The sequence below is a fragment of the Hyperoodon ampullatus genome (assembly GCF_949752795.1).
Source record: "Hyperoodon ampullatus genome assembly, chromosome: 1".
Taxonomy (NCBI): Eukaryota; Metazoa; Chordata; class Mammalia; order Artiodactyla; family Ziphiidae; genus Hyperoodon; species Hyperoodon ampullatus.
This window is the reverse complement of record NC_136914.1, coordinates 151667377-151681696: the sequence shown is the minus strand read 5'-3', so window position 1 is coordinate 151681696 and position 14320 is coordinate 151667377. Positions and strand designations below refer to the sequence as shown.

Genomic DNA, 14320 nt, shown 5'->3' with positions numbered 1-14320 from the left:
TTCTTCTTCGTATTAGCAGAAATGTTTACCCTTTTTTTATTCTCTCTTTCATTCTTCCTTCTTATTAATGTTTTTTCTGTACTCTTGATAGCGAATCATTGAGACTTTACTGCATAAGTTTAATAATATGACATAATTTTAAAGTACATGGGCTAAAATGAAGGTAGTGGGAAATCATATGCTTCACCTATGGCCTCTTCCCAATTACTCATTTCTGGTTATTACAAAGCATTCCTGGGTATCTTTCCCATACTTTTTGGTCCATGTGTATATGATTAACCTTCCTACAATGTGCTACATAATAGCATGGATGCAAAACAAGTCAGATTGAAAAATGTCCATGGCACATCCTGCCCTTATAGATGATAAAATGAAGATACCACATGGGCCTAGGCACCATCTGATCTAGTTATTCCAGCCCTCTGTCTTTGGATGGATTTGTAGCAAACAATTTCTTTAATTTATCTATTAATTTTTACAAATATGTTAACCTAGGTGTTTGGATTTTTGTGTTTTGCTCAGTTATATTTTATGGTTCTGCTTACAGTGTATATTTTAGAGGCCTCCAAGAATAAGTTTCCATGACCTTTGTTTGATAACTCATTCCCTTCTTTAAGAAACCTTTGTCAAAATTTGTTTTCATCTCAAACATATATTTCTCCTGCAGTGCTTGAAGACCATTTTTCCCTATCTATGCCAACTTAATTTCTCAGTAGAAATAGAAATCAGCATCACCCTCCATAGTGATTTGTCTGCGCACAGAGGTCATCCTTTGGCATTCAATCATTTGCTCATTCACTTTGCAGTATTTATTGAGCTCTTAATATTTTCCAAGCACTTTTTTGCCAGCCTTCAATTACAAATTGAGAGGAAATTTTCTTTCTTGAAAATAATTGCATAAAATATGAAGTTAAAGAACAAAAGAATATTTGGATTTTTGTTTTAACAAAGCATTCAGCTCCTTGGTTGGTCAAAGGATCCTTTAAAATCATCACTTATATATAATTCAAAATTATCTTCAGAGCCTCGCAATTACAATAAAAGCTTTAGAATGTCAGGCAGAGAATAGAGTGCCTAGTAATTTGAAGCAGTTATTCAAATGACCTCCCTTAAATTTAGTTCCGTGAAGTGTGGTGTTTGTTGTTTGTTTTCAACGCGTCATTTTTTAGCATACAATTTTTAGTCATTTTGCTTCCAATGTGTCATCTTGAAGGGTGAGTGAACATAGCTAGAACCACAAAGACTTTATTTTACAATGCAGGGTCTGGAGTTTTGCCTAATTTTTTTTCAACAATCATATTATTTCAGGTGGAACCACCCCTGCTCAGTGGGAAGATATTACAGGAACTACGCCATTAACATTTGTCAATGAATGTGTTTCCTTTACAACCAATGTGTCTGCCAGGTATGGTTATGCTGCACAGAAAAACCTACTGTGACATTGTGTGCCCCCGATGTCTTTTATTTTGTTCCTTACATTCTTTAAAAGTCATTTTTTTGGTATGGTTTTAAATATGGTCTGCATTTACCTTCATATTATAAACTAGACCTGCCAATAAATGTAATAGTGATAATGCAATAACAAAGAACAGCCAGTCAGATTAAAATCTAAAGAAAATAAATGATTGTTGACTATTACTGTATGACCCAGACTCTCGTTTTAGCAGCCACTGCTGATTTTTCCAGTCCCAAAGGTCTTAGGAATGATAGATTTCCTGCTGTCAACAAAATAGCCTGAACTACTTTTTCCAGCAGAATGATAACCAAAACACAAAGCATATCATGGTTTGCTTAAACAGTTTAGAGGTTTCAGTGATGCTTATGCATCATAGCACATTTACATATTGCCCACTTATGTATCACACATCTTTAAAAAGCTTAAGCTATTTAGTTTTATTCCATGTGTATGCACTAACTCAGTTTATTAATATGAGTTCTCATTTGCATGATCGTTAATGGATTGCCAAGCATTTTCCCATTTATTTAATTTGATTACTACAACAACTTTGCGACTTAAGAAGGGCAAGAAGCATTATGTCCATTTTACAGATGAGAAAACTGAAGTTGAGAGTGGTTAAAGCTTAAATTCTTATTCGGGGGGGAAAAAGATAGATGCATGAATAACAGTGCACAGCAATAGCTGGGTGTGGTGACACATGTTTATAGTTCGAGCCACCCGGAGGGCTCAACTTTGAGTCTCCGGTTCTATGTGTCAGTGTGCCCTGCCACTCAGGCATCCACGCTCTAATGCCAGAAAATGACAAGTTCTGAATGGAAAGGTACAAAAGCGGTACTAAAGGAATTCAGAGGAGGGTGTTTGCATCAGGGTGGTCACAGAGGATGTCTGAGAAGAGGTGATTCATGAGATATGTAGGAACCTAACAGGCAGATATATAAAAGTGGAAAAGACAGTAACATGAGCCAAGATGCAGAAGAGCATTGGGAGCTGGCAACAATGGAGTCTGTAATTCAGCAATAATGCTGGAATGTTGGTTAACAACATTATTTACAGAAGGCCTTGTAGGATAGACTAAGAAATCATGAGTTATTATGTTATTGTATTAATAATTTAAGTTTTTCAGACAATTGAAGAAGCAGTGAATAAAGTATAGTTCAATCAGTATAAAGAGGAAGGTAATATTGAGTGCCTGCTGAGAGCCAGGAAGTATGCTGAACCTTCAACACACTATAGTAAATGAAATAAGCCCGACCCAAAAGGACAGGTGTTGCATGTAAATGAGGTACCTAGAACAGGCACATTTATAGAGACAGAAAGTTTAATAGAGGTTACCAGGGGCTGAGGTGAAGGGGAAAATCTGAAGTGATTGTTTAATGGGTACAGTGTTTCTGTTTGGGATGATGAAAAAGCTCTGGAAATGGAGAGTGGTCATATTGCACAGTATTGTAAATGTACTTAATGCCAATGAATTGCACCCTTAAGAATGGTGAAAATGGTAAATTTTATATTACATATATTTTATCACAATTGAAAGGAAGAAGAAGAAAGATGGGTTAGGGACTGAAGGAAAGAAAGGCTAAGAAGATAAGGAAATTTCAGAATACCTAAAGATTATGGGCAATGAGTTGGGGGAAGGAGAGTGATCACAGATGGAGAAAGGTTTCAAAGTAAGAGGATGTGGAATAAATCTTTGAAGTGTATGAATAGCAAATTGAGAGAATGGCCGTCTGATTGTCTCTGCTTTCTCAGTGAAGTTACCTTTCTGAGGGTCTGAGGTGAGGGGGAAGGTTCAGGGGTATCATAAAGGTTTAGCACCATTACTGTACTGAATAAAATGGTATCTGAGGAAGAAGTTGCCAAAATATGTCACAGATTTAGCTGAGGCTAGAAATCATAAATTAGTCACAAAGCTAATAATTTCTTCTATTAATTGTATTAAGCAATACTTAGGAGTTCTGAAGCAAAAGCAGATTTTTTTTTTAAGTGGCTAGGTTGATCCAACTTTGGTGACTGTGAGTCCTTTGGAAAAGAATGATGGAATGAGGAAAAAAGCTAGGTAGATTTTGTTGAAAGGAGTTTCCGGAAATGAAATGAAGAACAGGAGGGGCAATCATGGAAAACAGAAACTCATCCAGTGAGATACTTGTCATAATGTCCAATACTGGGCTTATACCACTAAAGGATTCTAAACACTGAAGCTATATTTCAGGAGATTGAATACTCAGAAGAGTTTCCAAGGGAAAAAATTACAAACACAGTATTTAATAGTTGACCTTAAACACCTGGTACCTCTTTTCTCTTCCCCTCACCTGCTTCCTCCTTCCCATCTATCCTCCTACCTTTCCTCCCTTCCCTATCTTTCTTTCCCTTCCTTTTTACTTCCTCTTATTATCTCCCTTTCTTGCTCCCTTCTTTTTCCAAGAGGCATTTAATGATTACTTTGATCATATTGAAGAAACTGACTTGGTTTTCATGCAGTTGGCCTTCCTTATTCATAGTTGTGGAGCCCACTGACACAGAGGGCTGACTGTATTCCACCATTTTAAATAAGGGACCTGAGCATCTGTGGATCTTGGTATCTGCGGAGTTCTAGGAACCAGTCCTTCATATATACCGAGGGCTAACTGTACGTTAAATTTCAGATAACTGACCTTATTTTATTTTATAGGTTCTGGCTGATAGATTGTCGACAAATCCAGGAGTCCGTTACCTTTGCATCACAAGTGTATAGAGAAATTATTTGTGTACCATATATGGCCAAATTTGTAGTGTTTGCCAAATCACATGACCCCATTGAAGCCAGGTTGAGGTGTTTCTGCATGACTGATGATAAAGTGGATAAGACGCTTGAACAACAAGAAAACTTCGCTGAGGTGGCCAGAAGCAGGGATGTGGAGGTACTGTATTTGAAAAACCAATTTTTGTTAATATGTTGTTTATACCTTTATTAATAAATTATATTTAAAATAGTATACCATAAATAGAGCCATCAAAAAAAAAAAGACCAGTTGGCATCTTTTTTTTTTTTTTTTTTACGGTACGCGGGCCTCTCACTGCTGTGGCCTCTCCCGTTGCGGAGCACAGGCTCCGGACGCGCAGGCTCAGCGGCCATGGCTCATGGGCCCAGCCGCTCCGCGGCATGTGGGATCTTCCCGGACCGGGGCACGAACTCGTGTCCCCTGCATCGGCAGGCGGACTCTCAACCACTGCGCCACCCGGGAAGACCACCAGTCGACATCTTGATCAGTTAGAAGGTCAAGGTCTAAAATCAGCCATTTTTAGCCAGTTTGGACCTATTCAATTAGGATAGTCTCAGTGTATGTGAGGAGGTAAAAGGACTCTTAAAAGATTATTGTGGGAAAAATTATATGTCATTGATAAATCCAAAGTATGTAAATGAATATGGTGATTTATATGTTTTTATCTTTCCTTATTATTATTTTTTGAGGTGAATATTTATTTGATTTATTTATTTTTTCTTATTATTCTTTAATAGTGAAGAAAACAGTCCAGGAAGTATATACTTTGTATAAATGTGAAAGTATGATATCCAGGGCTTTTCTACATTACTTTTTCTTATTTCAGAATTTTCCATCATTGTGGGCCTTTGGGTACTGAACTCAAGTAACCTGACTCATTGTGATGTCAAAAAGAAATTTAAATTTAGGATTTAAAGATATATTGGTTTGGGAAGGTAACATGTTAGAGGATTAGAAATGAGACCATTAACATTAAATGCCACTATGCATTTGAAGATTCCCATTACTAGCAAGAAGAGGGAGTGCTGGTACATGCTTTGTCACAGATAAGACCAAATGTCAGTCAGGAGTTTAAAGATTATTGTATGCACATTTTAAGAATTTTAATGTTCCAGATAATACCACCACTTCTTCATGTAAATAACAAGTAATAATTGCAGCTATTATGTTCTGTGTTGTTTTTCTCTATTTCCACCAGGTATTAGAAGGAAAACCCATCTATGTTGATTGTTTTGGCAACCTGGTGCCATTAACCAAGAGTGGCCAACATCATATATTCAGTTTTTTTGCCTTCAAAGAAAACAGACTTCCTCTCTTTGTCAAGGTAATATATACATGGAACTTTGTAATGCATTTAATTAAAGATAAAGTAAAGCTTTGACTTCCTTTAGTAGAAGAAAATATTTGCTTTTCAGTCATTTCCAGTGATTTTTTTAAACGATTTCTGTAAAATTTTCAAGTCCTATAAAACCAACCATTTTAAAAAATTTCAAATTCAACCTTAATTTTTAGTCATAGACTATGTTTAAGGCTAAGAATGAGGGACAAATAGCCAATTCATTAATTAGAAAAACTGGCCATTCTTTTCCAAATTTTAAGGGAAGTCTCTCTCTCTCTCTCTCTCTCTCTCTCTCTTTTTTTTTTTACTATTATTTCTTTGAAATATTTGTGCTTAAACTTTTAAAACATGTGATTTCACAATTGTAGAGACCAAAAGAGTTCTTAGTGACAAATTTTTGTAATAAAAAACTCTCAAAAGACCCAGGATCTCACTTAATCTATTAAGAGATTATCCCAGATAGAGCTGTAGACTGGATATACTTTCATAAATTCATTCAACAAACATTTATGGAGACACTTCAGTGTACCATAAATTTGTTGTCCCTCTTTAGGAATATTAATCCACGTTAGGAATTTGGCAGTAACATATACCAGTTTTATCCTAGATTCCCAGTTCTAAAGAGGGACAAAAATGGATATGAGTGAGAGATTCGTGAAATTGAAGTAATAATTCTATTTAAGTTTTAATAAGTCTGTTAAGTTTTCTCAAGATCTCTACTACAGGCTTTCATTGTGCCGTTTCTGGTTCAGTTGTTTTGCCTGATTAAAGAAAGGCTCTTACAGATCACACATTAAGCACTAACTGCTGAGGGGCAATGGATCCATTTAACACAAACAGCTGTATAATTGTGCTAATATTTGATATTATTGATGTGCAAAAGTCATTTTATAACCAACACAATACAAAAATAGGAAATTGACTTAAATAAACATTTTTCCAAACAAGATATACAAAGGGCCAATAAGCACACGAAAATATGCTCAAAAGCTTAAGTAAATTCAAACTAAAACCACAGTGAGATCCCACTCCATACCCATTAGGTTGGCTATTATCAAAAACAAACAGACAAATAAACAGAAAATAACAAATGTTGGTAAGGATGTGGAGAAATTGGGATCCTGATGCATTGATTGCTGGTGGGAATGTAAAATGGTGCAGCCACTGTGGAAAGCAGTATGGCAGTTCCTCAAAAAGTTAAACATAGAATTAGCATATGATCCAGCAATTCCTGAAGAATTGAAAGCAGGGACTCAGTTACTTGCAATGTTCATAGCAGCATCTTCCCAGTAGTCAAAAGGTGGAAACATCCCAAACACCCATCCACAGATGAATGGATAAACAAAATGTGGTATATGCATACAATGGAATATTATTCAGCCTTAAAATGAGTGAAATTAGCTCAAAAGACACAAAAGACAAATATTGTATGTTCCCACTTATATGAGGTACCTAGAGTAGTCAAATGCAGAGTCAGAAAATAGAATGGTGGTTACCAGGGGATCGGGGAAGGAAGGAATGAGAAGTTAATGGAAACGGTTTCAGTTTGTGAAGGTGAAAACATTCTGCAGATGCATGGTGGTAATAGTTATACAACAGTGTGAATGTACTTAATGCTACTAAACTGTGAATGTAAAAATGGTTGAAATGTTTTATGTATAATTTAACACAAATTTTTAAAAAGAACGAAATTCTGATATATGTTGCAACGTGAATGTATAACTCTACCTATACAAGGCACATAGAAGGGGCAAATTTATAACAACAGAAGGTTGAATAGAGGTTACTAGGTGCTGGGGGAGGAGTAGAACGGGGAATTACTGCTTAATGGGTACAGAGTTGCTGTTTGGGATGATGGAAAATTCTTCATAGTAGTGATGATTGCACAACTTTGTGAATGTGCTTCATGACACTGAATTGTATGCTTGAAAATGGTAAGTGTATAAACGAAAATGGTAAATTTTATGTTATGTATATTTTACCACATTTTTTTAAGCTAAATGATTTTTTTAACCATTCTAAATGATAATAGGAAAGGGAAAAATGAACACCTCCAAATCCTTATTTAGCATTATCTAATGATTTTTCCTGATTCTTTTGAGTATCATCTCATTAAAATAAATAGTGTGCATCATATGGATGAAGCATGTATGCCTTTCTTGTTCAAGGTACGTGATACAACTCAGGAACCTTGCGGACGACTATCATTTATGAAAGAGCCAAAATCTACAAGAGGCCTGGTGCATCAAGCTATTTGCAACTTAAACATCACTCTGCCAATTTATGCGAAGGTATTGTAATCTGCTGTAGTGCAATTCAGGGAGTATAGGATTTGATTTTCAAATTCTTTAAAGTAAATAAAAGCAAAGACACTGAATGCAACCATATATAACAGTCATTTTTGATACCCTGTCCAATTTATTATTTTCCATTTAAGTAAGGGAAAAAGTAGCTCTACCTTATTTCACATTAAATTCACTTTGATGGAAAATTTTCTGTAAATACATATTGGATATGGAAGAGAGAAAATTCAAATTTAAGATGTAATTTTTTGGACTAATTTTTAAAAGTTAAATAATTCACTTTGCCTTTCTTATTGTTTTTATGTGCCCTCCTGGCACCATACTAGTACATTTCACCCTACCAAAACTTTATGAGTCTATTAGCTTCGGTTTACTACCAGTTCACAGGTGGATTATGTATTATGAAATTCAGAGCAACAACAGGATATTTTACCTTGTTGCTAAAATAATTATTTGTTCATCTTGTAACCTATGCTGTTTTAGGAGCATCAAATTAATTTTTCAACTATTTTAACATGATTAGTGTATAAAATACTCGCATGTTATAGGAGTAGATTTGAAACATTGTTGAAAGGAAAATTCATTAATTCTTGACCCAAATCTACTTACAGGTATTACTTTCTAGTCAAACCTCTTCCCATTATAGAATTCTTTGATTACTCTGATCAAATCAAAGAAGGCAAGGGGGATGAATTAAATGTTGGGGAGAACTTTATTTACTATATAAAAAAATTTAACCAGTATCCCTTTCCTTTTAATGGAAAGCTCCCACATGGCAATTTACAGGAGGTTATAGCAAGTTATCAGTGTGAATTTTAGAGGTTGGGAAGTTGGATGAGTAGTGGCAGGTGAGACCTGGAGGAGAGGTAGAAGTATATTTAAAATCCTAAATCTTGACCCTGCAAAACAAAACATTTCCTATACTTCTTTTTATTCACCACAGTATATTTTTCTTACTTAATTATTCTTATAAATTAGAGATCAGTCACATAGAGATAAGCATGTAGTGTCACGTTTATCATTGTAAATTCTTATTAAATGATAAAAATTAAATGAAATACCAGTATCTGTTTACATAAATTTACATATTATTACAAGCATTAGAATACAGCAATAGGTATATTGATCCAGTAAGTGTACTGTAATTGCACTCCAATGGTACAGAATGTACTTTGGGGTTTGTAGTGCTGATCACTTTTGAGTCACCGAAGCAGAATACTAAATAAGAACCACAAAGAAATATGTACTGCTGGGGCGATCCACCTAAGTGATAAGTAAAGATGAATGAGCTTTGTCTCTGATTTCAATGAGCTTTCAATGTGCTATAAAAGAAAGCATTTAGTTTATTATTACTTTTTATTTCTAAGTCAAGATGTATCAGGCACAGTTGTTAATGCTGTGATGTTCCAGGACAACTTTCCATTTAGTAACTCAAAACAAAAGAAAAAATTGCCAAACAGTGTATAGTTCAGATATATTTTAGAACTTAGTAGCTCTTTATTATAATAGAACTCCTAAATATTGCCTGTGTATTGAAAATATTTTCACCATATGTTTATTTGTGGATTTTAACATTTTTAGCCAATATCTGTAATGGCTGAGATATTGTCATCACCATTTCTGTAGACATATGCCATCAAATCCATTAAATGTCAAACTTTGAGGCTGCTGGTAACTGAGCATCTGAAATTAGTATATTTATAATTTTAGTTCTTTTGTCTAGTAGATTGGTCTATTTATAATCTTGGTTCTTTTGTCTCTTGAATTTACAGACATTTGCATTTAAATCAATCTTCTTTAATTTTTGTGCTTGTTTTCTGTACACTGTTAGTAAGAAAAAATACAAGTATGCTGACATATGCTTACCTATTGATATCTGTTGTCAGGGTATTTAGTCTTGTCTTTTCTTCTAAACACTCTCTACTCTTCCTGCTCTCTTTTTTCCATCTTGCATGGCATCTTGGGGCGGCAAGGAATCAGAGTCAGATCAAGAACAGGAGGAAGAGGTAATTGTGTGGCATTGTCACTTGTTAATGGCTGTGTTATTGCTATAACCACTGATAAGAGCACATGGTTACCTGTGTCTTAGAAGGGTTACACCATTGTCTTTAGTAATTAAAGGGTCATGATCTTACTTAACCTCTCTGAGCCTGTTTTCTCATCTTATGGACTGATTTCAGAGGACAGTAAAATTTCCCTATAAATTGTTACCTGTCTTTATGCAACAATATAGATTTCTCTACCAACAGCTGAAGACCAAAACCATTATCTCAGTGGTTCTCAAAGGTTGGTCTGGAGATGCCTGGAGGTCAAAACTCTTTCCTTAATAGTACTGAGACATTATTTGCCTTTTAGCTCCCATATCCTCACAAGCTACATAGGAGTCTTCCAGAGGCTCCATTACATGTGATGACATCATCACCCTGACACTGTGGAATGTGTGCTTGTGTATACTTGGGTTCTTGTATATTCTCAACTTTCATTTGTAATACAGATATTTATTTATATATGTTAAACATAAACAGAAGTTCTTCAGACTCCTCAGTATTTTTTTAGGAGTGTAAAGGGGGGTTAATAACAAAAAGTTTGAGAACCACTGAAATAAAAAACTTTAAGGAGCATATAGTTCATCCATTTGATTATACTAATATTATAATGCAGAACTCTACATATAATGAGCACTTCTTATAAGGTAGATTCTTTACTAAGTGCTCCACATACCCCACAAACACTGATCTCACAATCACCCTATGAGCTGTGTGCTATCATATCATAGATGATATGTGACAGATGAAGAAAATGAGCCTTAGAGAGGTTACCTTGAATAAATAGCCATTTGAATTATACCTGCTTCGATAGTCAAAGCAAGTATGTGTTTGTTTCCCTTATAAAGGTCTGAAAATGCCCAAACATTATCATAGAAATGAAAGAAATCATTGGAAAAGTCCTTACACTTAACTGATTAACATATTGCTTCCTGTTTCTAAGATAGACAAATGGAATTGTTATTAGTTGCACGTAAATGTTGTCAAATATACTAATTTTACTTCTTAATGTTGTTCTGTTGGATTTAAACTAGAAAACCATAAAGAAAAACATAATAAACACCCTTGTACTCACCAGCTTAAAATGTAAGGCCTTATCAGTTCATAGACTGCCCCTGAATTCACTTCTTTACTAATACCCAGGCAGTGGGGCAGGATGAGAGGGGTGATTATAGACTCATTGTCCTGCTATGTCTAACCAGATACACAATAAACTTACGACAAGACTGAAGTCATTTTTTTCCCTCAACTGTGCAGTCACTCTTTGTCTCTCATATTCAATTTCCTTTCTGTAGTTGGTGACTCGATCCCCAAGGTGTTCAAAATGATACGTGCATACCTTGTTGAAAGAGCAACACAATTATGAAACCAACTTTGCTATGTTCAAATGAGTTCTTCCATTAGGCTTATGATTTTTCTAATGAGTATTTTCAGGAACTATTCAGGGCGACAGATCCAGTTTGTATTCTTTTCAGGATTTGGAATTCTGGCTTATAACTAATAATGAAACTACTTCTGTAGAATGTAACACCCTGGCATGCTCTTTGTTCTTTCCTTTCTCTCAACTAAATTGATACCTACTGTTTAAAACCTACTTCACTTTTTTCCTGGCCTTTTCCGTAATATGTATTTCTAACGTCAAACATACCTGCATCATACCTTCCCAGGAGTATGTTAGAAAGGACTTTCCACCCATAGTGTCTAGAAAGGAGATTTGTTTTTGCAAAGTTAGGATAAGAATCAGAGACTCTAGGGAAGACCGGTAGCAAATTACTCTGACCTTCCTCTAGCTTATGGCATTTCCCAGGTATATAAAATAGGAGCTTACTGTACACATCAGGGACTGTGAGGCAAGATGCTATTTGTAACCATTCAATTTATGTATGTTTTCTTTCAGATCGATATGACATCAGAAAAAAGTAAGATTTTAAATAAAATTGAGTTTTGTTTGAAAACTGGCTACAATAAAGAAAAGCATGAATCAAGATGCAAGCTAGTTGCCATTACTAACCACTATAATAATTATGTTTTTATATTATCCTTATTAATCATTAATATTCATTTAGAAAAGCAGCTTGGCCAGTTAAATTATGAATATATCTAATTTGTGAGCTAATTAGCAGTAAAATGCAATGATTATTCATCTAAGCATTCACTTTCTTTTAGATCCCTGTTAACCCTGCTATTGCTGTTATGCTTGTTTAGAAACCCACCCTACCGTTTTTGTCCATTTGTTAGCATAATATTGTCATCTCATTTTTTTTAAGCTCTGATGTGGCAGTATCACTTTTCATATCAAGCAACAACTGACATCAGTAGAGAGCTCATTATTTATGTAGGCTACACCTGCAAAAGTGATACTGTCTTAATAGTTTTCAGCTAAAGCTAACTCTCCCCTCACCCCACCCCAACCCCTACCCCTTGCACCTCTTACTGTGGTGAAGTATAACTGACTTTTCTAGGGCTGAGGTCTAATGGACTTTTGTGAAAACTTTCTGAAAAAAATAAGAACCAGAGAAGCAAAAATTAAAACCTCCTGGATGAAATTATTAATCACAACAGTATGTCATAATAGTGCTAATTTTAAGTAATGATTCAAAGCCTAAACGTAATCTAGTACAAAGAGAACTGGTTTTTACAGACTTTGAGAGAGCTATCTTAGAGTTCATTTCAGGTTTGTAACATTCAATTAAATTTTTAGTTTGTTGGACTGTTTCTGGTGACTCTAGCTTCTTATGTGGAAGAAGTTGAGTTTTTCAGGTTTCCTTCTTGCTTTTATGCCCCAAATGCTCTAGAAAAAATCTAATTTTTAATGTTTATTCATTTTAAGATTTATTTTGATTCACTGTATTTCAGGGTGCTATTCCCAAAAGGAGAAAACTTAGAGCCATGTTTAATATGGTCATCAGGCCCTATGCAATAATCTTCAGGCTTTTTTTTTTTCCCCTTCTTTTGAAGTCCTAGCACAATGTAATTTACTGCTAAGTTATTGAAATACTTTTAAATGAGGGTCTCCTTACCCTCATGTTAAATCATTATTCAGGACTAGAATATTTGAAATTCTGGATGTTTTCATTGTTTTATATCTGAACAAATCTATTGATATAAATTAGTTTAATATATCTTTGTATTTGCATTTCACGTAGTATAGTTCCTCAACATATACTGATTCTCTCAAGAGAAGGCATTTATGTTTATAAAAAATTTACATTATCATTGCCTTCATTAATTCCTTTTTTTTTTTGTGGTACGCGGGCCTCTCACTGTTGTGGCCTCTCCCGTTGGGGACCACAGGCTCCGGATGCGCAGGCTCAACGGCCATGGCTCACGGGTCTAGCCGCTCCGCGGCATGTGGGATCTTCCCGGATCGGGGCACGAACCCGTGTCCCCTGCATCGGCAGGCGGACTCTCAACCACTGCGCCACCAGGGAAGCCCAATTCCTTTTTGTAAAGAGATTTTATTATCCCACTGTCTTCTCTGGGACTATTATGTTTATTTAAATGGACCTTTGTTCCTTGGATACAAGCTAGTAGGAATTAAAAATTCATCCATCTGGCTCAATCATTTTAAAAAAGTTACTATATTGCTATAATGTCATAGATCCTCCTGAATGACTCCCAGGTATTGTGACTGCTTTAAAAGTTTCAAATATAGACTCATGTTTGGCTTTCTTTTAGTATAAAGACAATCATAAAATAATCTTCAACCAGGCATGAAATAATCTCCAAAGGAGGGCTCTGTTGAAAGGACTCTTTCCTAAGGTCTTTTCATGAGTAAATCCTAAAAGAGTTTGAGTTTTCCCCCTTGCCTTTAATGGATGCAGGCCCCCACTACCTACGCCTCAAACATACTGCATCGAGCATCTTGTATGTGGACTTTTAGGGAAGTAAATACGCTTCACCACAGTAATGTTTTCCATATTTGTTCTAATTTCTTACCATTCTCCTGCCTGCACATTTCAGCAAGGCCACCTCTCCCACCAGTTTTATTCCACCTTTGCTTTGCATGGAAATAACTTGGCTTACATAAACTGTGCGTGTGTCCTGTGTGACTGTCTCTGATTTGGGTTGCCATGCATCACATTTTAACTTTGGACTCACATATAAGTTTAATCACAGTCGTTGTTTTTGTTGTTTTTCTTTCCTTTCCTTTCTTTCCCTCCTTGGTCTGTCCATTACGTGTCTAAACAAGGAGGTTGCTCCAAGGAAAGGACTATGCCTCTCAGCACAAGACTGTTTGTTTCGTTGTTAGTGTGAATTTCCCTTAGATGAAATGCCGGTTTGCAGCTGATTCAGATATATTTTATATAGTCATTGTATATTGGCAGAACTAAACATACTGAATTCCAGATTTTTGTATGATTAAATAATGTCTATGCATCATTAGACGATATTCTGAGTTTGCTACTACTGGC

General features: G+C 35.4%; 1 protein-coding gene across 2 annotated transcripts in view; it reads left to right on the top strand.

The window, feature by feature from the left end:
• Nucleotides 1-14320, top strand: part of ANK2 (ankyrin 2) — a gene marked incomplete at both ends in the record, with an annotated part of 247216 nt that overhangs the window by 206212 nt on the left and 26684 nt on the right. For both annotated transcript variants that reach the window (XM_079712358.1, XM_079712357.1), the window contains 6 exons: nucleotides 1309-1405; nucleotides 4128-4356; nucleotides 5417-5542; nucleotides 7726-7848; nucleotides 9834-9866; nucleotides 11803-11824. In XM_079712358.1, the coding sequence (XP_079568484.1) occupies nucleotides 1309-1405; nucleotides 4128-4356; nucleotides 5417-5542; nucleotides 7726-7848; nucleotides 9834-9866; nucleotides 11803-11824 (630 nt within the window). The remainder of the gene's footprint in view (nucleotides 1-1308; nucleotides 1406-4127; nucleotides 4357-5416; nucleotides 5543-7725; nucleotides 7849-9833; nucleotides 9867-11802; nucleotides 11825-14320) is intronic.